At 43.6% G+C, this 22,927-nt stretch overlaps 1 protein-coding gene across 2 annotated transcripts in view; it reads left to right on the top strand.

Moving 5' to 3' along the window:
- GOSR2 (golgi SNAP receptor complex member 2) overlaps positions 1-22,927 on the top strand; it is a 110,180-nt gene that overhangs the window by 36,964 nt on the left and 50,289 nt on the right. For both annotated transcript variants that reach the window (XM_078645101.1, XM_078645102.1), the window contains one exon: positions 18,441-18,549. In XM_078645101.1, coding sequence (XP_078501227.1) covers positions 18,441-18,549 — 109 coding nt within the window. The remainder of the gene's footprint in view (positions 1-18,440; positions 18,550-22,927) is intronic.

Below are 22,927 nucleotides of genomic sequence, written 5' to 3'. Positions count from 1 at the left end.
GGAGGCCAGATCGTCGGTTAACAATACTGGCCTGTGGCGGTAAGGTCATTATCGGTGAGCACATATTTGAGGTCTGAGGGGGCGGGCATCATCCTATGGAGGTTCCCGCCCAGGGGGAGCGGCCTGCGGGCCACTCCCAGTACTCCAGGGGCAAGGTAATATGCAAAGGAGCGCGGGTAGGAGTAGTTCACGCTTTCCTTAGGCTGGTAGCCACCCCGCGCGCGTGGACTCATGACGCCACCGGCGCAGAGTAAGGGCCCTCCTTTAGTGGGTAAATGGAGTTTGGGGCGTAGACCGGGCAATTCCCGGGGTAACACTGCGCATGCGCACTTCTAAGGGGAAGGCGCAGCTTGTAGGACCTGACACCGGTAGTGACCCTGCCATATGGCCAGAAATGTACAAAAATCAAGATAGGATGTTTAGTTAAGCTAGGAACAACTTGTATTAGAGTTTTGTTAAGGTCAGGCTCTCAAACTTGTTGATAACGATTGTATAACTGAATGTCCTGCTGATTTTTGTATTTCATTGTTGATTATGCAATTAAAACCCTTTTTTAATTTCATACTTTAATAAATACGGCCGGGCGACTAGCGCCCGCCTTCCAAAAAGTAAACACGTCTCGTGTCCACGTTCCTTGGTGTTGGGTGCCGGATTGGGGGGGAGGCGGCAGCTAGTCGCTGACCATGTGAAAAGGGGGGGCCCTCGGCCCCCCCGCACGCATGGCGGCGCGGCGACCGCCTCACCCCCTCTCCCCTCGGGTCCTTCGACGGTGGGGGCGTGCCCTGGGGGCGCGGCCCACCGCCGATTGGCCGGCGCCCCTCCTGACCCGGAATCAATGGACTGGTTCCGGGTCGGGGGGGGCGGGCGTTAGGAGGGGCCACCCGGCCCCTCGGGAATAAGAGGTAGGGAGCGCCCAGGAGACCCCCTTGTCCCTGGACGCTCCCTCGCTGAACGTTGTGCCCCGCGTTCGGGGCTTCTTTGTTTCCCACCCACCATCCCTTGGTACAAAGTTTAAGCAGCGTTATGTCCGGTCTAATGGTAAGTCTCATAGGTATAGACCGCGGGAGAGAGTAGGTTTTTGTTGTATTTTGTGATCTGTTGTCAGGACTTTTTTCCCTTTGTAGAAAAGTGATGTATGAAGTGAACTATATTTGAAGATATGTGTCTTTAGGCCTTTTTTCCCTTTGTAGATATACGTAGATATTGTGATTATGAGCAACATGTGTGAACCGAATTGTAATTTTATGCCATGTGTCGTTAGGCCTTTTTTCCCCTTTAGCTATGCGTGGATACTGTTATTTATTAGCCAGTGTAGTTGTCCTTTAGACTTTTTTCCATAGGTCGTCGTATTTATTAGGTATGGGGCATGCGGTAAGGTCATTATCGGTGAGCACATATTTGAGGTCTGAGGGGGCGGGCATCATCCTATGGAGGTTCCCGCCCAGGGGGAGCGGCCTGCGGGCCACTCCCAGTACTCCAGGGGCAAGGTAATATGCAAAGGAGCGCGGGTAGGAGTAGTTCACGCTTTCCTTAGGCTGGTAGCCACCCCGCGCGCGTGGACTCATGACGCCACCGGCGCAGAGTAAGGGCCCTCCTTTAGTGGGTAAATGGAGTTTGGGGCGTAGACCGGGCAATTCCCGGGGTAACACTGCGCATGCGCACTTCTAAGGGGAAGGCGCAGCTTGTAGGACCTGACACCGGTAGTGACCCTGCCATATGGCCAGAAATGTACAAAAATCAAGATAGGATGTTTAGTTAAGCTAGGAACAACTTGTATTAGAGTTTTGTTAAGGTCAGGCTCTCAAACTTGTTGATAACGATTGTATAACTGAATGTCCTGCTGATTTTTGTATTTCATTGTTGATTATGCAATTAAAACCCTTTTTTAATTTCATACTTTAATAAATACGGCCGGGCGACTAGCGCCCGCCTTCCAAAAAGTAAACACGTCTCGTGTCCACGTTCCTTGGTGTTGGGTGCCGGATTGGGGGGGAGGCGGCAGCTAGTCGCTGACCATGTTAAAGATACAACGCATTTCTGAGTACCTCACAGTTTTGTGGGTAAAGATTCTTAATTGCACCCATTAATAATGAGTTCTAGGGTCAAAATGAGGTACAACTGTAGATGACTAGTATGGTGGGCTTAAGTTTTCTCTTGCTAGTACATGCAGCCTGAACGATTACACCTTTAAAAAGTAACATGTATTGAAAGAAATGTATGCCTGGAAGCACTGAAGGAATGAATAGGACAGATACACACTTAGAATTGCAGTTCCATTTTTTTATGAAATTGAATGACATTGCATTTATATAGCGCTTAGTACCCCAGACAAGGTGTTGAGAGCAACTGCCAGTGTCCTGCTTGTTTTGCTGAAGAGGGGCATATCGAGTACCTACCCAAGTGAGCAAAATATATCAAGGTAAGTGAACACATACATGTGAATGTGCAATAGTGAATCACAGTACTGAGCACAGATAGCAAAACAGACAGTGAGACGGATAAATGATTTGGCAAGCCCCATACTTTTGGACTGTAGATCCATATTTAATACAATATTTCTCTTACTTAGTGCCTTTGTTTGGATAGCCCGGCTAGAAACCGAAAGAAGCAAATATTGCTCAAGGTTTTCAAACCCTCTTGTGTGAAAAGAAGCTGTAAGGAGAAATATTGGGTAAAACGGAATCACTTTACACACTGCAGGTGCATAGAAACAGGTGGTCAGCCAGCGAAGCCATCATGATACTGCCCCTTCAATCCATTGCATGATACTGTTTTCAGACTAGTGCCATTGCAGAAGGGTTTCTATGTATTTCCTTTTGGCGCCTAGCCCATATTTATTATCTCAATTAGTGCAGTAATGGTTCCTTGGGCCTCTGTGAAAAAAAGGAAAATGTGCACCCTCTACCTAATATTAGCAGTAAAAAAAAGCAGCTATTCAGAGTGCAGCCTGGGTATGCGGGTGCTACTTCTGCTGCTGCACTATTAAAACTACATCTTTAACCACTTGCACGCTAGCGGTTTTCCCGCTGTGCGCTGGATTTTCAAAATCAACATGTTGAGTGACGAGTTCACCTTGTCATCCACACAGGGTAGGTAATGCTGATGACGAGCTGAGCTCGTCATCAGCATGGAAGGGGTTAAACATCTGCGTCCTCTTTGCTCTAACCCTACGTGCATCGAAATGGCCTTGACTGCCAAGAGCAACTTGTTTCTATCAACTGAAGGTCATTTCCGTACGTCACCTTATCATTCTATGAGACATCTGGAAGACATGTGCTTGGCCATTATAGTTTAAACTCCGCTGATACTGTGGCAGGGCGATCTCCCAAACTTTAGAGCTTTGCCTTGGAATGATTCCTTTGAAACTCTGCGCCATCACACACCGTGATTCATTTAAACGGAGACCCACATGTTACCCTCAAACGCTTATTAGGTTTTTAAAAACATTGTATTGGATGTGTGAAACCAGAATCAAATTGAAAGGATCGGTCTCCTGCCCCCCTTGGTGAGGTTTGCTGTACGCCAAAAAAAGAAACGTTGCACATCCAATATCTCTTTATGCGGCCACTATTAAAAATCACGTTGTACATTTGAGGGTTTTCTTCAAGGTCCACGGTAAAGCGGACGCCAAGAAGCAACTGGGTGGCACAGCAGCGCCTCGACCTGCCTCACAAGGACGGGCCTGTGCCGGCCTGTACTGCGTCCACCTGGCCTGTTTCTACCGTGAGAGCCTCGGTGTACTTCCATCATGATCAACCCACAAGACTCGAGAGAGCCGAGGGGTGACAAGGGAAGGCATGGTGTGGGAAGCGGAGGAGTTTTTAGATCACGTGCAACTATGTATTAAAACCTCTGCTTTTCTCTAGGTCTGTTTCCATCACCCACACCCATCGCGATTCGGAGTGGGGCTGGGCGAGGAATCGTTGCATCTCTCTTACTACCTACGAGTTTCTGACTATATTAGGGATAGTTGCAGGTCGCGTTCCATACTCGCGGGAGGGGGGGGGTTCGCGCGCGGCAGAGGTTCGAATAAAGCACTATTATTAATATTAAACAAACTGAACTTACCAGATCCGCGCCGCCTCTGCCGCGAGTCCTTCTGGTCCGAAGTCCTGTTGGCGCCTTGGCAAGTACCGCCTGCTCTAGGCCAATCCAGAGCAGCAGCGCCAGGATAGGCTTCAGCAGTCACGCGCATGTTCTGTTTAGGGCTTAACATTTTTTGGGACCAGCCCGCACATGCGCACTAGGCTGCTCATTAGACGAACGACGTGGAACAACCCTCGCTCTTCTAATGAGCAGCCTAGTGTGCGCATGTTCAGGGCTGGTGCAAAATGGTTAAGCCCTAAGCAGACCATGCGCACTCCTGCTGTGCGCTCGCAAGGTCCACCTGCTGTGATAATGATACTGTTATTGTGGATGTCAATCATTATCAGACCCTGTCTTGCAGCTGAACTCCTCTCCTCGAGTGCTGCCCCGCCCCCTTCTAAGCCGACTTCGACTGCCTCCAGCTCTCGCGGCCTGGGATACAGAGATTGCTGCCAGAGTTAGAGAGAGACGGCAATGCTCAGTGGGGCAACGCCCAAGCGCCCTAATGGACGCACCGCCCCTGCCTGAATGAGATTGTGTTGGAAAAGATTGTGCATGTGGTGTTTGCAAGAGAATAGAGGGTAGGTGTAAGAAAATGCAGCTATTTCCTACCCTCTCATTCCATTTGCCCTGGAAATCTGATGTTTTGTTCCCTTCATTGGTAGTAATTCGCTGAGCATGCTCATGCCACACATGCTGTGAATTATAAAATCATTCTCCTCTAATGTAAAGCACCATAATTGTCACAATTGTTACTCCCAGGAGCCCTGCCCTGCACTTGATACAGATGTGAGGTGTGCGACTGAAGGATATATTTGGCATGTATTTGGCCCACCATTTCGTAATGTAGTTTTAGATAAAATGTTGATCTTTTGCAGGTCTTGCTGTTTGGTATTGTCTTAGTGTGTAGAACGTATGCAAACCTTACATTTATGGGAAGTGGCATCCAGACTGTCCCAGACTGTCCCTATCTTCAGAAGCACTGTAGTTTAATAAGATAGTGACACAGGTTTAAAGCGGAAAACAGCCCTTACAACTCGTCGTTTACCACGCATATGCCTATCCCACGCATATGCCTATCCCACGCATATGCCTATCCCACGCATATGCCTATCCCACACATATGCCTATCCCACACATATGCCTTTCCCAAGCATATGCCTTTCCCATGAAATGGTAGGTATATATCAAGTAAGTGTGTGTGTGTCTGTGTGTTTGTGTGTTTAAGGTTATGGGGTGGGTAAGGGTATAGGGTGTTAAGGGGAATTTTAGGGTTTAGGTTTAGGTAGGGGTGGATTACGGGTATTGGCTGTGCGCGTGCTTGGACCAGGTGTCTGTAGATATGTTGTGTGTGTGTGTGTGTGTGTGTATGTATATATATATATATATATATATATATATATATGTGTGTATATATATATATATATATATATATATATATTACCTACTGGCGGTCGCCAGTAGGTAGTTATAGTTAGGATTGATTTCCATAGGGAAATCGCAACATTCTATTTGGAATAACTTTGGCGCCGGTTGAGGAATCGGCCTGAATTTTTCAGCAACTTTCCCTCGCGGCGCTCCGCTCCTTCTGTGAAAGTTTGGGGGGGTTTCGTCAAGTGGGGGCCGAGATAAAAGGGGGGTCCCAAAACGTGTTTTCCCCATGTTAATTTCCATAGGGTGGTCGGTTGCACTTTTAGCTCGAACGGCTGAATGGATTTTCACCAAACTTGGCAAAATTGTAGGGACTGGTAGCCCGATGTGCCTTTGCTATGTCTTAAGATATGTGCTCCAGAGGATTTTGAGTAATTTAGGTTCAAAAAAATTTATATATCTATAGCCGCGCCCCGGTACGCGCACCGGGGAGCGCTCCGGGCGCGCCACGCGACTTGCGCACGGGAAGCTGATTGGCTCTCGGGTGTCTGTAAACATTCGAAACAGTCCGGAGCGGCCGCCATCTTTTGTCTCGGTAGGACCGAGACACAAGAGGTGGCTAAAAACAAAAGGGGGAAATGACCAAAAGGGGGCAGGGTACACCCCCCCTGACCCCCTAGGTTTGATGTGGGGGCCATAAAAGGGTCCCGCGGGACAAAAAAAAAGTTAATATTTTTTCGATTTTCACAGGGGAAGCGCCCGATACGCGCACCGGGGAGCGTACTATGGAGAAAAAAGAATGACAGTTTTTAAAAAATGTAGCATTTTTTTATAAATTGGAGGTAGTTCTGAAAAGAACTTTTTTTTTTCTTTTTGTTTTTTTATATTTTTTTTATACTTTTTTAAAACGATTTAATATATTTTTTGGATTTTTTTCAGGGGAAAAACAAAAACAGGGATTCCAAAACTGCTCAACAGGAGCAAAAAATTGTGAAAAATTAGGGACGGGGAGGGCAGCGGTGTTCCTGTCTCTTTATAGCAATGAGTTCAACGCTCTGCTCCCCATAACAGAGCAGTTCATCACAGTCCACGCATAGAAATTTTATGCCTGCAAACACCGGCTGCACGTTAGGGACCATTCTTCCACGTGGTGTTCCTGAAGGTGTTGCTCCACCAGTGGAGGTGCTGCTGCCATCTCTTGGTAAATTCCGTGCCAGGTCCCTCACACTCTCCCTGGCATAGTTTTTTGGGTGTCTTCTCTGGACATGCCTAATTAAATTGGCATTTCCAAAGCTATATTTTTTATTAGGATTGCCTCTGGATAAAATACTGCCACATATCTTGCAGGTTACCTTAGCGCCATTAACCTTTTTTTTTCCTTCAGGGATGTCAAAAAATTTCCAAATGAAGTGGTCCTTTGTTTTGTGGTGAGGAGGGTCCTCATGCAAAAAACCATCAGAATCACTGCTGGATGACTCCCTTGCAGCCATTGCTGTAGATCAGGAAAGTTTGAGAAGCAGATAATGCAAAGAACACCTCTTGCTCTCTCCAAGTACAAAGCAATAGTGAGAGAAATGGGTGGGTTTCTCAATATTTGGAAAAAAAAATGTTCTGAACCAATGAAAAGTGTTATTTTAAAGTCACTTGGCTTGACGCGCTTACGCTACGCGCCCTGGGGCGCGTCCCGGGCGCGTAGCGTAAGCGCGTCGGGGTGCTTACGTTGCGCGATCGTATGCGATCGCGTGCTTCCGGGTGCGTATGACGCATCACGCGACTACGCGAAACGTCACGATGTTATTTTCGTTCGCGGGAATAGCGCTAACGGGACGCTCCCCGGTACGCGCCCCGGGGCGCGCCGTAACATTGCGCTTACCCGTGCATTCACCGGTACGCGCCCCGGGAGCGCACCTGGCAAAAAATAAATTTAAAAAAATTACATATTTGTACAATATACAATTCATTATAAAAAATATTATTTCATACCTATAGAGATTTGCTATTAAAAACCGATGAAATTCACTGAAAAAACCATAGGTTTCACACCAGTTATAGTTAGGAATTAGCATTTAAAAAACCTATTAAATTCACTGAAAAAACCATAGGTTTTACACCAGTTATAGTTAGCTGGGAATTTTACTCGCATAAAACCATTGAAATTCCCACGTTATAGTTAGTTGGACTCACTATAACTTGCGCGTGCAATGCACTGCTGATGACGTCACATATTACATCACTCATGACATGGTCAGTGACATCACTCATGTGGAGCCAAAGTTCGATCGTGTGATCTGGGCTGTAAGTCCTGGCAAGCATTGCGAGTGTAGTAGGCAAGGAGAGCCCCCGTGTGTTAAAGTCTCAGCGTTTCCTCAGGTCCCCAACGTTCCAGCCCCATTTCTCTCTCTCTCTCTCTCTCTATATATATATATATATATATATATATCAGTTGCAGCCCTTGGCAGTGTCGCGCTCTATTTTCAGCGTGGTGCGAGTTTTTCTACGACTGGGCCAGTCGTTTCAAATTGCTTTAGGTTTCCTAAAGGAAAACGCACTCACTCGTTTTGAAGATGATTACAGCGGTTTATTTTACAACCAAACCCAACGCGTTTCGCTTACTACAAAGCTTGTTCACGGGATGTTGAGCCAGTTTCAAAGTCCTCCTTTTAACACTGTAAGACATGTGACTTCCTGTGTTACACATAGGTGCATTCTGGTTAATGTAGTCTCCACTACATCAACTTCACCAGGATGTTCGTGGTGTGTGTCCTTTTAATTTACAAAGAAAGGAGAGAGCATTTTTGATGAATTGCATATAATTAAAGTCTTTGCTCTTTGGTGAGTTTAAATTTATAATGTATCTCTCTGGTGAGATAAGTTATTTCTTTTGGCGACATCCACGCACCACGCTGAAAATAGAGCGCCGACACCGCCAAGGGCCGCAGCTGCTTCTCATAAACGAAATTGGTGTAAGGCAGCCTCCGCGACAAACAAAGGACTTGGATTAATGTGTGGGCAGGAAATCGGCAAGGATCAAAGCGGCGCGTCTTACCGGCAACAAAGGAAACGATGCTGCATAATTGACGAGAGTGTGCTGCCAGCCGAGGGGAGACCCGCAGAGTGAATCCGAAGGCGGCTGCGGGCGGCGGATGAGCAGTGAGTCGAGTGCAGATGAACTGAAGAACCGGTAAGACTGCCTGCTTTACTTACTAATCGATTGTATCAGTGTCCACACAGTACAAGCCTCATTACGTGGAAATAGCGCCCAATCAGAGTTAATCACATATAACTCTGTTCACATACCCAGGGTCCCCTACAAAGTCTATCGGGGATAAACATTGTGTAAAAATAACACAAATACTTGGAGGAAGTGAGGGGCTCGTTTTGCAATAGAGCGGTTAAAAAATACAGAATAAACAAAACTTTTCAACCATGGAGCAACGAGAAGCGAGAAGAATTGCAGATATGGATGCCTTGTTCTCAGGCGCCATACCAAGTGCAACACGCATAGAGAGGGGCCAATTACCAATACCTTCTAATACTAATAAGGATAAACTGAGGCACTGGGAACGTTTATCAAAACGTGAAATCAATAAATGGTGGGAACTTCTCACTTTAAAAAAATATGTCGTAGCAAAACTAATTCCGAGAGGACTCCGCCTCACCCTCATGCCCAGTCACCAGGACACAAGTACCGATCTCCTCCAAGAATGGGGGAACATTTATTGTACTCCTCAATGGGCCTCATGATGATACTTCTCAAACATTTGGATAAGACTTTGAAAGAAATTAAAAGCGAACTAAAAACAGCAGAAGAAGAGGTCAACTCCCTGGAATTGGATGAAGAACTTCAGAAATTGAAGTCCGATATAATAAAAAACTTGGAAAGACACGAGGAAAGAGTTATAATTGGAAAACAGTTTAAGTTCCTACGGGACAAAGCAGACTTTGAAGAAGGTACAATCTTCACGTTTGGAAAAAAACACCAACAAAAGTCAGCCAAACATCCTACAAAACTAGGAGATGAAACCTCAAGCTTCGATTCACTTTCTAGTTTGGAAGGCAGTGAAACAGAGGGAGCAACTGCACAAACAGGTACAGGGGAAAACAAAAGCCAATTTTTTTTTATCGAAATGCGAGAAGCCCTGGAACAACCGCAAAAGAAAAACGGGCAACCACAAAGAGGCAGAGGCTAGGGAGGCAGAAGACGGGGAAAAGGAGACCAACAAGAAGAGGCCCGAGGGGGCAATATAGACCAGAGGGAGGACACATGGTCAAAGAATCGTCTACTCTAAGACAACCACGGAAATTAATGAAATAGATGAAACTTTGCCAGAATTAAACATCATCAATCTCTCAAAGACAATAGACACAAACTGTAACTACCACTCTGGCCAGAGGCCTGAATTTTTGCCCAACCTCACATATAAACACCACGGAGGTGAGAATCGACATATATAAATATACTAGAAAGTTGAAATTTGCTAAAATCCACGCTGAAAAAACAAAGAGAGGAGTAAAACCAATGAACAAGAATACAAGTGATCAACTACAGGCGGAAGACTTCGAGGGACTGAGCACTCTAGTAACAGTGGGAACAACAACCTTGTCACAAGAACAAGAAGCATTAGCCTCATTGGAAGAGTTACTATTACATCAGGGAGCCAGTGAGAGTGGTTTAAGACTCAAATCTAAATACAATCCACAACTTACGCCAGGAAATAAAATTGATATTTTTCAAGAACAGGTAGTGGAAGACCTGTACAAGTTGAAACCAAACAAGAGTAGACAGAACTTAACAAAACTTCAAGCTTAAGCACTGAAAAAATTGGAGGATGACAAAATGATAGAAATAAAGCCTGCAGACAAAGGCAGAAACATCGTCATTATGGAAAAAATAGATTATGTTGCTGAGGCCCAACGTCAATTACAGGACAAAGATTGTTATATTGAACTGGAGAGAGACCCCACAAAAGAACTACAACTCACACTACAAACAAAACTCAAAAATTGGCATTCACAAGGCCTGATAGATGATCAAGAACTGAAATATCTAGACAACAAAAAATCCAATGCTGCCAACTTTCTACCACCTGCCAAAGGTGCACAAAGACAAACAAAAACCACCAGGCAGACCAATAGTTTCCGCCAAAAATTCACTAATCGAGCCCCTGTCGAATTATATTGACCAGTTTTTGGCCCCACTAGTAAAAAAGTTACCATCTTACTTAAAAGACACGACAGATTTGTTACAAAAACTTGAAACTGTCTCATGGTCGCCTAACTACAAACTGATCACTATGGATGTAGTGTCATTGTACACTAACATAGAACATCCAGTAGGGACTCAAGCATGCAAATTCTATCTTGCCAAACGGAACATCAAATACAGAGATCACAATGAGATGCTAAATAAAATGATCTCCTTATGCTTGAATCAAAACATCTTTCTGTTCAACAAAAAAGTCTATAAACAAATAAAAGGCTGTGCTATGGGCTTCTCCTTCTCACCGAACTATGCCAATTTGACCATGGGATGGTTTGAACAACATCTGGCGTGGCACACTTCCAATTATCGATGGCATGAGAAGGTCATTCTTTGGCTGCGATTCATCGATAACTTGCTAATAATTTGGGATGGCACCGAGGAGGATTTCTCCATGTACTTTGAAAAACTCAACAACACCACTACGAATCTAAAATTCACATGGGAACTCAGTTCTGAGAAGGTAACGTTCCTAGATACCGAGATTTACATCGCAAATGGAACCCTTCAAACTACCTTACACCGGAAGCAAACGGCTACAAATGCCATTCTTCATGGGGATAGTTTCCATAACAAAAAACTTAAATGGAGCATCCCATACGGAGAATTTTTACGTTTCAAACGCAATTGTTCGGATAATGAAGAATTCCAACTACACAGCAGAAACGCAATTAAAAGATTCCGGGCAAGGGGTTACCCAACTAAAGTGGTGAATCAAAGTTTGAGTAGAGTACTAACGCAGGACCGCAAAGAAATCCTACATAAAGTAAAAGAACCACAAGAAGACAAAGATGTAATCAGATTAATAACGACTCACAGTGCCGAAAAGAACAAATTAACCAAAATCATACAGAAGCACTGGCCAATCCTGAAAACAGACCCAACACTGGCACAAATTATAGGTGATCACCCTAATATCACATACAGGCGGGCAAGAAACCTAGGAGACCAACTAGTAAACAGCCATTATAAGGAGACACCAAAAAGTGATTGGCTGCAACGTGTAGGTTTCTTCCCGTGCAGACATTGCAAAGTGTGTAAAATTGCCAAAACAACAAAGGAAATAGAAATCAGAAGAGGAACAAAGTGAAAAATATACCAGCATTTAACCTGCAAAAGCTCATGCGTGGTGTATTTAATAGAGTGTCCATGCCACAAAAAATACATAGGCAGCACGACCTTTGAAGCAAAAAAGAGAATCTTGGAGCACACGAGGGCAACGACCAACAAAGACCGCTCCAATGCTGTGGCGAAACATATGGAACAATTCCACGAAAGTAATTGGGAACTACTCAAATTCTGTGCAATCGAACAGATACCACTCATGGAAAGGGGTGGTGATCGCCAAAAATGCCTAAGGAGAAAAGAGTCAAAACATATCAATTTCAGGACTCTCGAACCAAGAGGCCTGAATCTCACTGAAGAACTTTATGTACATCTTTAGAAAGAATATCACAACAATCAGTAACTGGAACCCCCAACACTTTGGAAACATTCGCCCACTAGAGGGGAACAAATACTAAACATAGTAAATAGCGAAACACACTGGATGTCGCCAAAAGAAATAACTTATCTCCCTAGAGAGATATATTATAATTTAAACTTACCAAAGAGCAAAGACTTTAATTATCTGCAATTCATCAAAAACGCTCTCCTTTCTTTGTAAATTAAAAGGACACACACCAGGAGCATCCTGGTGAAGTTGATGTAGTGGAGACTACATTAACCAGAATGCACCTATGTGTAACACAGGAAGTCACATGTGTTACAGTGTTAAAAGGAGGACTTTGAAACTGGCTCAACATCCCGTGAACAAGCTTTGTAGTAAGCGAAACGCGTTGGGTTTGGTTGTAAAATAAACCGCTGTAATCATCTTCAAAACGAGTGAGTGCTTTTTCCCCTTTGGGAAACCTAAAGATAGATAGAACGGCTGAAAGGAATTACACCAAACTTGGCAAAAAGGTAGAGTTCTGTTCGCAGATGGGCCTTTTTTGTTAAATGGTGTAAATCCGTTCAATAGTTCCTGAGAAAATCAAAAGTAAAATCATAAGTAAATCTAGAGGTGCATACGGTAAGTTTACTGTACTCTGTACTTTCACTAGCTGAATGCTAATTGGCTGTCAACTGTCTGTCATCACTCTAAACCAGAAAGTGTTGGCAGCCATCTTGTGCCTCGGTAGACTGAGGCACAAGAAAGCAGAAAAACAAACATATAGAACGCAAAAAGGGGGCAGGGTAGAACCACCCTGACCCCCTAGGCCTGCTCAGGGGGTCCCACAAGCCCCCCCCCCCCCAATTTTTTCTTTTTTGACAAAAAAATCACGGGGTACGAGTACCGTACGCGTACCTTTCCAAGTACGAGCTGCACGCTCATTGGCTGTGAACACTCCAAACCAGGAAGTGTTGGCAGCCATCATGTGCTCGGTAGACCGAGGCACAAGAAAGCAGAAAAACAAACGTGTAGAACGCAAAAAGGGGGCAGGATAGAAACAGCTTGACCCCCTAAGGACTGCTCAGGTGGTCCCACAAGGACCCCCAAGGCCCTAATTTTTTTTTTTAAAAACCCGGTCTGCTTTTTTTAAATTACCCCCCAGGGGGACCAAGGGCCATATGTATCAAGCTAATTAGCATTCGCAATGGCCGAAATTCGCAGAATTTCGGCCTTTGCGAATGCTAATTAGCTAAATGGAATGTATGAAACATTTTCGCAGCAAAATAAGGAATCGCACATTTTGCTATTCCTTATTTTGCGATTGCACTTAAGGAATCGCAAAATCTGCGATTCCTTAAATGCAATGTATCAAAGAAATATTTATGCAAAAATGCCAATAAGGATTCGCAGATTACCACCAACTTCTAGTTGGTGGTAAGTTGCGAATACTTTTAAAAAAGCAATTTATTTAAATTCCAAAGGTGTCATATGACGCTCATACATGCCCTTAGGGCATGTATGTGCGCCATATGCCCACACATGTCTTTTTCAGCGGTGCAGCAGGGTGTTCTTGTGACACCCCTGCACCCTTGAAAATAATCACAATTTGCGATTAGCAAATTGCTAATCGCAAATATCCCCTTCATTTCTATGGGCCTCCTGGACCATAGAAATGAATGGGAAAATTGTGATTAGCAGTTTGCTAATCGCAATTTAGGAATGATAAGGAATCGCTAAAAAGAAGCGTTTTCCTACATACATACCGTTTTGCGATTTCTAAATAGCGATTCCTTAAAAATCGCTATTTAGGAATCGCTAAACGGTATGATGATACATATGGCCCCAAATTCCGGGGGCATTGTGAAAAAGAAGTGTGGGGGGGGCCCAATCCCCCCCCACACTGCCCTGGGGACCACCACCCCCGGGGCAAAGCAACGCAGCCCCCTGGCGCATACTGTAGGTTCCAGGTGGGCTAGTTGGCCCCCATGGACCCACAGTATGCAAGGGGAATTAGTTCCCCCTCTGCAAACGCGCCAGGGGGCTGCGTTGCAGAGAGGTGTAAAAAGGAGTTGGCCTCATTACACCTCTCTGCACTGCAGCCCCCTGGCACATACTGGAGGTTCCTGGTGGGCTAGTTGGCCCCCATGGACCCCCATTATGCAAGGGGAATTAGTTCCCCCTCTGCAAACGCGCCCGGGGGCTGCATTGCAGAGAGGTGTAAAAAGGGGCGTGGCCTCATTACACCTCTCTGCAATGCAGCCCCCTGGCGCATACTGGAGATTCCTGGTGGGCTAGTTGGCCCACAGGGACCCCCAGTATGCAAGGGGACTTAATCCCCCAACTTAGAACACTCTACAGGGCGCGTTAGCACAGTGGTGAAGGTAGGGGGTGGGGCTTGAGGTGATGTGAGTGCAAACATGCCCTGAGACGCGTTTTAAGTTGGGGAATTAATTCCTGTTCAATCCAGAGGTCCCCTAGAGGGCAACTAGTCCAACAGGTATCTCCAGTAAGCACCACGGAGCTGTGTTGCAGAGTGTTGTAAAAAGGGGGCGTGCCCTTTGAACGACTCTCTGGAACACAGCTGCCTGGTGCATACTGGAGGTACCTGGTGGGCTAGTTTGCTCACAGGGTCCTCAGGATTGAAGAGGAATTAATTCCCCAATCTAGCTCACTACTATTCCTGAAAAGTAAATGTAACTGTATTTACCAGTAACTTGAATTTCCTTCCATAGGATATCATTACCTGCTATATAAAATATATATAAATTAAAAAAATTACAATTTCAATATTTTTAAAAACTTTTTTTTTCAATTTATATTAAAAATGTGTAATGTAATTTAAAAAATAAAATATCTAAAAATAAAGTTTAAAATGATGTAGTAAATCAGTATAAAAAATATAACAATACTTTTAAAAATTATCATTTACAAAACCTTTGAAATTCACTGAAAAACCATAGGTTTCAGCCACGTTATAGTTCGAAATTAGCATTTAAAAAACCTTAGAAATTCACTGAAAAAACCATAGGTTTTAGCCATGTTATAGTTAAAAATTAGCATTTAAAAAACCTTTGAAATTCACTGAAAAAACCATAGGTTTCACACACGTTCTAGTTAGGAATTAGCATTTAAAAAAGCTTAGAAATTCACTGAAAAAAACATAGGTTTCACACATGTTGTAGTTAGCTGGACATTTCACTCATACAAAACCATTGAAATTCCCCCATTATAGTTAATTCAGCTAACTACACTCGCGTGCCCGCAATGCACTGCGGATGACGTCACATATTACATCACTCATGACATGGTCAGTGACATCACTCATGGCATCAATGATGACCTCTCAAATGACATCACTGATGACATCATCCTTGTGAAAGAGTGGCAGACCTCCTCTCAGCGTAATATAACCCTTGATACACACATTCAATAATAGAAACTAAAATTTTCAAAAAAATTGAGATACCAATTCCAGTTAGAACAACCTAGTCAGTAATTCCAAAATCTACTTACACATCCAGTCATTCACTAACAGTTCTATATAGGCACTCATACATGTACTCACTCATTATATGTACTCATACACCTATACATCTTATTACACACGGACACTCATCTATAGAGTAACTCACACACAAATTCACACGTGCAAATAAACTATCAAACATCCATTTACTTGCATATACAGCTATACACCCACCACTACACTTACTTCTACAGAATCGTACACATACTTACTCTCTTGAACAATCACTTATAGAAACACATACTTATTTATACAGGAACTCTTACAATCTCTCGCTCTCACATATCTTATATACATCAATACTCACATATACTAGTTTAACACATATATAGTTACTCATAAAGATACTATGAAGACAGCGATTCACTCACGAACACACCCATACACACACTCATCCACCCATAGAGTCCTGCACACATGCTGTCTTCAAAACACATACAGTGAGTCACCCATTCATGCATCTATGCGGTAAGTAATACCCCCCACCAAACCATACACACACCTCATACTGATACTCTAAAAACCAACTAATAACCCATATCGACACTCATGTAGCTAGTCACCAACCCATGCAGCCACTTATACACAAAGTGAGACACTGATACAGATAATTTCATATTTAAACATTACTCGCTAATACATGTATTCTCTAAGTAATAAGTCAGTTATACAATCAATTTTACAAAAAAAACATCCATTTAGACACTTATTTACACATTTTTTCTTCCATCGACCTTATGATATTCATATATAAAATATATTTATTTTTCAGAAAGACACGCATTCACTGGATGACGTCATCCGTGATGTCATCCGTGATGTCATCGTGATGTCATGAGTGATGTAATATGTGACGTCATCAGCAGTGCATTGCGGGCGCGTGAGTTATAGTTAGCTGAATTCACTATATAACGGGGGAATTGCAATGGTTTTGTATGAGTGAAATGTCCAGCTAACTATAACATGTGTGAAACCTATGGTTTTTTCAGTGAATTTCTAAGCATTTTTTTAAATGCTAATTCACAACTATAACGTGTGTGAAACCTATGGTTTTTTCAGTGAATTTCTAAGGTTTTTTAAATGCTAATTTTGAACTATAACGTGTCTGAAACCTATGGTTTTTTCAGTGAGTGAATATATATATATATATATATATATATATATATATATATATATATATATATATATATATATATATATATATATATGAAACAGCAATCTCCTTTCACAATAAAAAGAAGCAGAAACCTCAGCGGGGATAAAGGCAGCTCCATTTAATAAACATTTCAAGGCGAATGCATTTCGGCCGGTGTGGCCTTCGTCAGCGCCTGCAATAAAATGATTGAAGAGTCCCACGCTACTGCAGTATGTATGAGTCCAACCGCACTACGATAGGTGCAGATAGTAGCTCCGCCCCTAAGCTTCAATTACCTCAGTTCAGCTGGTCAGTGCAAATCAAAGACTCAGTGTCCCAGAAAGCAGCAGTGGCTCCCAGGTGAGTAGTGCTTAGGGTCGTTCACGGTTGAATCCGAAAAAATAGCTGGGGGTTGGGCACTCTGCAAGAACGTTCCGGGACCCCGCAATTGATGGTGCTGCCTCGGGTCCCCATGACCTCTTCAGTCGGCAGTCCGGATTTGGAAGTAAGCAGGGGCGGGAGGGCAATGCAACCCGTCCAAGTTGAGGCGATGCCTCGATGAGCTGCTCCAAAGTGTTCCGGATTGCAGGCGGGCTCGGAGAGATTCCTTTACCAGAAAAAAACACAAATGCCGAAGCATAGTCCAGAGTCTCCAAGCCACTTAGGAAGAGGGGGTTTCTGAAACGCGCTTCTGGGGAACGCGTGAAGTTATGAAACAGCAATCTCCTTTCACAATAAAAAGAAGCAGAAACCTCAGCGGGGATAAAGGCAGCTCCATTTAATAAACATTTCAAGGCGAATGCATTTCGGCCGGTATATATATATATATATATATATATATATATATATATATATATCATGCACCCTATATTACTGTCACTAAAATATACTCAAAACTGTTACTGTGATAGTGTTAGATAAATCCAACAAGTTCCTTTTTTACCACACTGAAGAATCGGGCATTTACTGTACATTCACCAGTAGATAGTGTTCTGCAGTATTTCTTGCACATGGCGATGAATCATGGCATTTCCATGGTTATTATAGTGTTAGTGATGGCTGCCGGCTGCCTCTGGCCCAGGTTTAGGCACAGGTAGAAGTAGAGCCGGTGGCTGCTTGTCCTGGAGAGGGAGTCGAGTAGAGGGATAATCCAAAGGCCTCCTGGTATTCCAGGTTCTTCTAGATTAAAGGCCTCCATTGTAAATCTGCTGAGGCTGGACTCATGCCAAATGTTCAGGATAATCTTATATGTACATTTGTGTGGCTATTCTTGAAATATTGCATGCATCCTGCTCTTCTGGAGGTATGCTGGACACCGTTGTAGTTGCTGCAAAGCAAAAATGTACACAGTGAGAGTGTTTGCCTTTATTTTGTACATTTGGCCTGACCCACACAGAGCAACCTTACTTTCTTCTCATCTTCTTGATTTTGAAATGCCCACTTGGCTACTACGAATGCATGTTTGTGCCACGGTTTTAAATGTATTTGAGTTTTATTTTGCAATAAAGGGAAATACACGTATTGGTGATTAAAATAGGGAAGAACAGTAAATGTAGGCGTGTTATTGGAACAAATGTAACGTCTTGTGATTGATTACCATGTATAATCTAAAGTTTCTGTGGCCTTTCAGTGGTTGAAAATGAAATCCAAGCGAGGATAGACAAGAGCTTCAGTAACTTGGAACGCCTTGAAATATTGTACAGTAAAGAGCCCCCCAACAAACGCCAGAACGCCAAACTGTAAGTTAATGAAATGTATCAATCCACTAAATGAGTGTTTGAGTATTGCTTTTGGTAAATAGACTCACCAGAGCCACTTACGTTCAAGTGATTTGTTACAGGATCACACTAGTTGTAGGTACGCCAGGATTAGAATGTGCACCCCACCTTTCAGCCCAGGCGACAGTGTAGCCAGTGTGCAACTCGTCCACTAGCCACTGTTGTGAAATGAGGGCTAGGCTCTCTCGATGTGCACACAGGCTGGTATCAGCTTCTTTACAACTTCTGTATGAGCTCCGGCACGCTGACATCCTTGAGCCTAAGGCAGTTTGCATCCTGACACTACAACCGCTGCTTCCTGGTGAAGGCAGCTATTGGGAACCGCGAGCCATGTTGGGAATTTTAATCCCTACTTATGATGATATTGAGGCACTGGGAGCCTCAGTAGGTCTGGTTTGCTTTTGAGTCCTGATTGGAAAATGTACATTGCCTGTACCAGTGGAAACAAAATGATTGGTTTCGGAAAAATGAATTGTGAGCTAAATAATTTAATGTGTGATGATTCAATGTATTTTGTGTAATGTAAAATGGTCCCCATGCATGGCAGAGTAGGCATTCCATAGGAGGCATTATGATACAGCAAACAACCAATAGTTTGTGGCTAGAGAGTGGATCCAAGCCCATCCTGTATATTTTAAAGAATTCTTAATAATGTGTCCTATAGATAGCTGCATTGTCAAGCCAGATCTAAAAACTACAAGTGGTGCTTGAAAAACCAAGATTGACTGCTGGTGTCACTTAAGACCCTGGGTCACTTGGCAACCATGTCAAAAGTTTCAGCTCGTGATTTGCGGACTTTGTTATTGGAAGTAAAAAAATAGTCAAGTTATTATAATGGGGAGATTGAATTTCATTTGCAGATGTTATAATTTCAGTACTGATGGGCAAACATCCACGCTCTAAAACCATGGGGGGGGGGGGAGCTAACATATTTTGAGGGGATTGGGGGAGGGGGAGCATAATTTGCATTACAGCACTGCTTGTGTGGTTTCACGAGTACCTCATCGGAAATATTTTTGTGGTTCAAACGCCGGGCACCACAAAAGTTGTCATGCACTCAAGGCAAGGATGTCTGGTTTGAGCAGGTGAGCAGAAGTGCGATGGTTGGGCAGTGAATCGGGCAGGGTCAGCGGGGTAACAGGCTGGGTCTCTACTTGTGTGTGCTGAATGGAAGGACTGTCTCATGCATCAGGCCCTGGTTCCTGATGCTCTGGAGGGGGCTGGGATAAATTTAGTCTTGTCTGACTGTCCTGCTGCCACAGTACCGTCCCATCTCTACAGGCAGGTCCAACGTGGGCGCCTCCCAGTGTAGAAGGCTCATGAAGGTGCAAGGCCTGATCCATACCTGTTTCTGTACCTTAAATTTATTTTGAAGCGTGGACTTGAAGCTTATGAAAAAAACACCCACTTCCCACCTTCCCTTGCGACAGCCCTGCTATGTATGTTTCTTGCTCGGGCAGAAATTGAGGGTCCGGATTTGAGCAGTGAAGATAGCTCAGTACGGTTAGTGCTGGCCCATAAAACTAGCACGTCAAAGTCTTGAATCCGACAGAGTAAACTCAAGCTTTAATCTTCTGTGGTTGATAAAATGAGTACCATCGGGCTGCCTAAGAACACCAACTATTTAAGCATCAAAAATCCATTCAGTTTATTATCCACTATATAAATATTTATTATTGTTTGTATTCTATTAGTGAAAGGGGCTAACTGAAAGCTGCTTCTAGAACCGTAAGCTGTTGGAATGCAGCAGAACTCTAGGAAGGAAATAATTTACTCCCACACTGCTCCAGCACATACCTGTTCTCATCTGACGACTTATTTTGAGGTTTACCGGCTGTTGTTAAAGATCTATTTGATCCTGCCTTCAAACCTGCACTGCTAGATGTTATCACCTGCGCTGGGTTCATTTCTTGATGGAATTCCGACCTCAGAGCAATAAAAATATAATTGGAAAATAAAAGTGGCTAAAAACATTTTCTTATTTCCGCCACTGTCCTGGGGCCATACGAGAAGTTTAAAAGCAAAGGTAGCTTGGAGTTCAGGGAACAGGCTTCCCATGACGAACGCTGAGAAGGTTCTACCTGGGTGGTCAGGAGAGTTATGCCGAGGTGCAGTACACACCTTCATCGCTGAATGGCTGGAGCATTGTGTCGTGGGAAGCCTGTCTTCCAAATGTGACCAATTTTGGGGTTTGGTACACAATACTGGTCCATTCACGGCACAGATTATAAGATTTGCCTCCGGATCTTTTCCACTAGTGGAAGGAAGCACTTGAATGGTGTCAAATGATACTGGTGCATGATTTTATCAAAGCTATGCCTACCCCTGTGTTTTCAGTGGGGGGGGACATAAGGTCTAGTTTCCGACCTTGAGACCTGGCTTTTAATCCAAGTTCTGGCATTTGACCAAAAGTCATGTGATTCTTTACAAAACAATCAATATCCCTGTGTCTCAAATGTATGCATACGCACAGTGTGATCTAAATGTGTAATCTAAAAACCCAGCAGATACAGTTTGAATCTAATGTTTTCATTCCTCACCCACCCTTTATCCCCCTGCCCTCCCCCTGCCCTCCTCATCACATCCTGGTTTCTGTAATCTGGTCTCAACCAGACTCCAAACATCATCGTTTTCTATGTACATGACCTTAAGTTTGCATGCATCTGCTACAATAAAAATGTTACCTGTAAAGCCCCCCTGTGCTCATGAAAGCTAGGTCTGCACTGTATCACAATATGCCAGATAATTTAAATGAGACGGGTGTCTGTTGAGCATGGTAAAGCCCCTTCCTCTAGAATCGGGTTGCTTACATTTTTAGTAGTTTTACAGAACCAGACTCTTGAAGGGTGAAACATAACGCATGCTTTCTCCTTGTGGACTGGCTAGATTCATGAGATTGTTACTGGCATTCACTTCCTAGGCTCCGGAGAAAGTGGTAGTTTACCATAACGACACTGGGAATGTATTGCCTACTGCCTCTAGGATTTAAATGCTCGCCTTGGGGAGCAGGAGATTGCCAGATCTATAGTGCAGTGTTCCACAGTTGGAGTAGAAGTGTAAGATGGGATGTAGATAGGAACCGATTGACAGGATTGGCACATGGATGTATGGCCACAGAACACTTGTAAACAAGTAGCTACACAAATAATAAAAATGTATTTATTATACATATTTGTCTTGGAAAGTGGTGGAGCTGCCTGGTGCAATGTTGCGATTAGGGTGGAATGTGGTCTTTTTAAAAAATGTTTTCAGTTTTATATAGCATGATCATAGTCAAAAAATCTTTAGAATGCTATACAGTCAGAAACTCAATGTTTTGATTGTGTAGTAGCAAACATATCACAATGATTATCTACAAGATTATATACAGTTTGGTAATGAGGATGATTGACTTGCCAAGATTTTTAGTTTGTGTTTTAGGTCGTTGGGAGCATCGATTTGTTCATGGGTGTTTGCATCCGTGGGCTTCAGACGCCTTTGCCAGCGTTCAGAGTGGCTTTTGCTTAATTTATGATCCGCATTAGCCATAAGACAGGCAAGTAAGTATCTTGGCTGTTAGATAGAGGTAGGGAGAGCAGAGGAGTAACGAACAAATGCTACAGTCTTGCTTCCCAGCACGTTCCTTTTCTTTATCATTCAGCATTTGTAGGATACTCTTTGCATTGACTCTCAAATCCATGCATTCTTGGGAGAAAGGAACCCTAAGACATAAAGGCAGTATCAATGTTCAGCATAGGACTGGCACACAAGATTGTTATGCTGGATTGACACCAGTATAATGGCCCTTCTCCCTCTGTAACAGACTTTAAATTTGTGTAGGATCTTTAGGGTACATCCAGTGATAGAACCGACTCATGTATACATTGATGGTTCGGGCCATTGGCACAGAGATGGAGCTTCCTGTCCATCATCCTGGCGTGGTTTTTAACTTCCTAAATGTTGATTGTATTTGGTGCTGGTGCGCCTGGTCTTTCTGTGTATGATCTGCCCTGTTTGCATAGATTATGAAAACGATTTTTGGATATCTGCAGTTCACAATCAACATGTGTCCACTTAAAAACCTTTTCTGATGAGATGAAATACTGCACAACTTAATTGGTGTGTACCATGACACCTGTAAAGCACATATTAGATTTCATTGGACACCCACTCTGAGTGATATTTGGGTCTCGTCACCTAGACTACATCCCTATCATAGCAAGGCTTGGGTTTTGGTGGAGATCATTTTACTGCAAGACACTGTTCGGGTCACGCTGTAGGGAATGTATCATGTAGCAGGCACTGCTTGGGTCTCAGTGGAAATGGCGCCTGTGCAGGTCACTACATCATTCTCATAAGT

The sequence above is a fragment of the Lissotriton helveticus genome, chromosome 5_1 (genome assembly GCF_964261635.1).
Source record: "Lissotriton helveticus chromosome 5_1, aLisHel1.1, whole genome shotgun sequence".
In the NCBI taxonomy this organism is placed as follows: Eukaryota; Metazoa; Chordata; class Amphibia; order Caudata; family Salamandridae; genus Lissotriton; species Lissotriton helveticus.
Note: the sequence above shows the minus strand (reverse complement) of the source record. Positions and strands in the feature narration are given on the sequence as shown.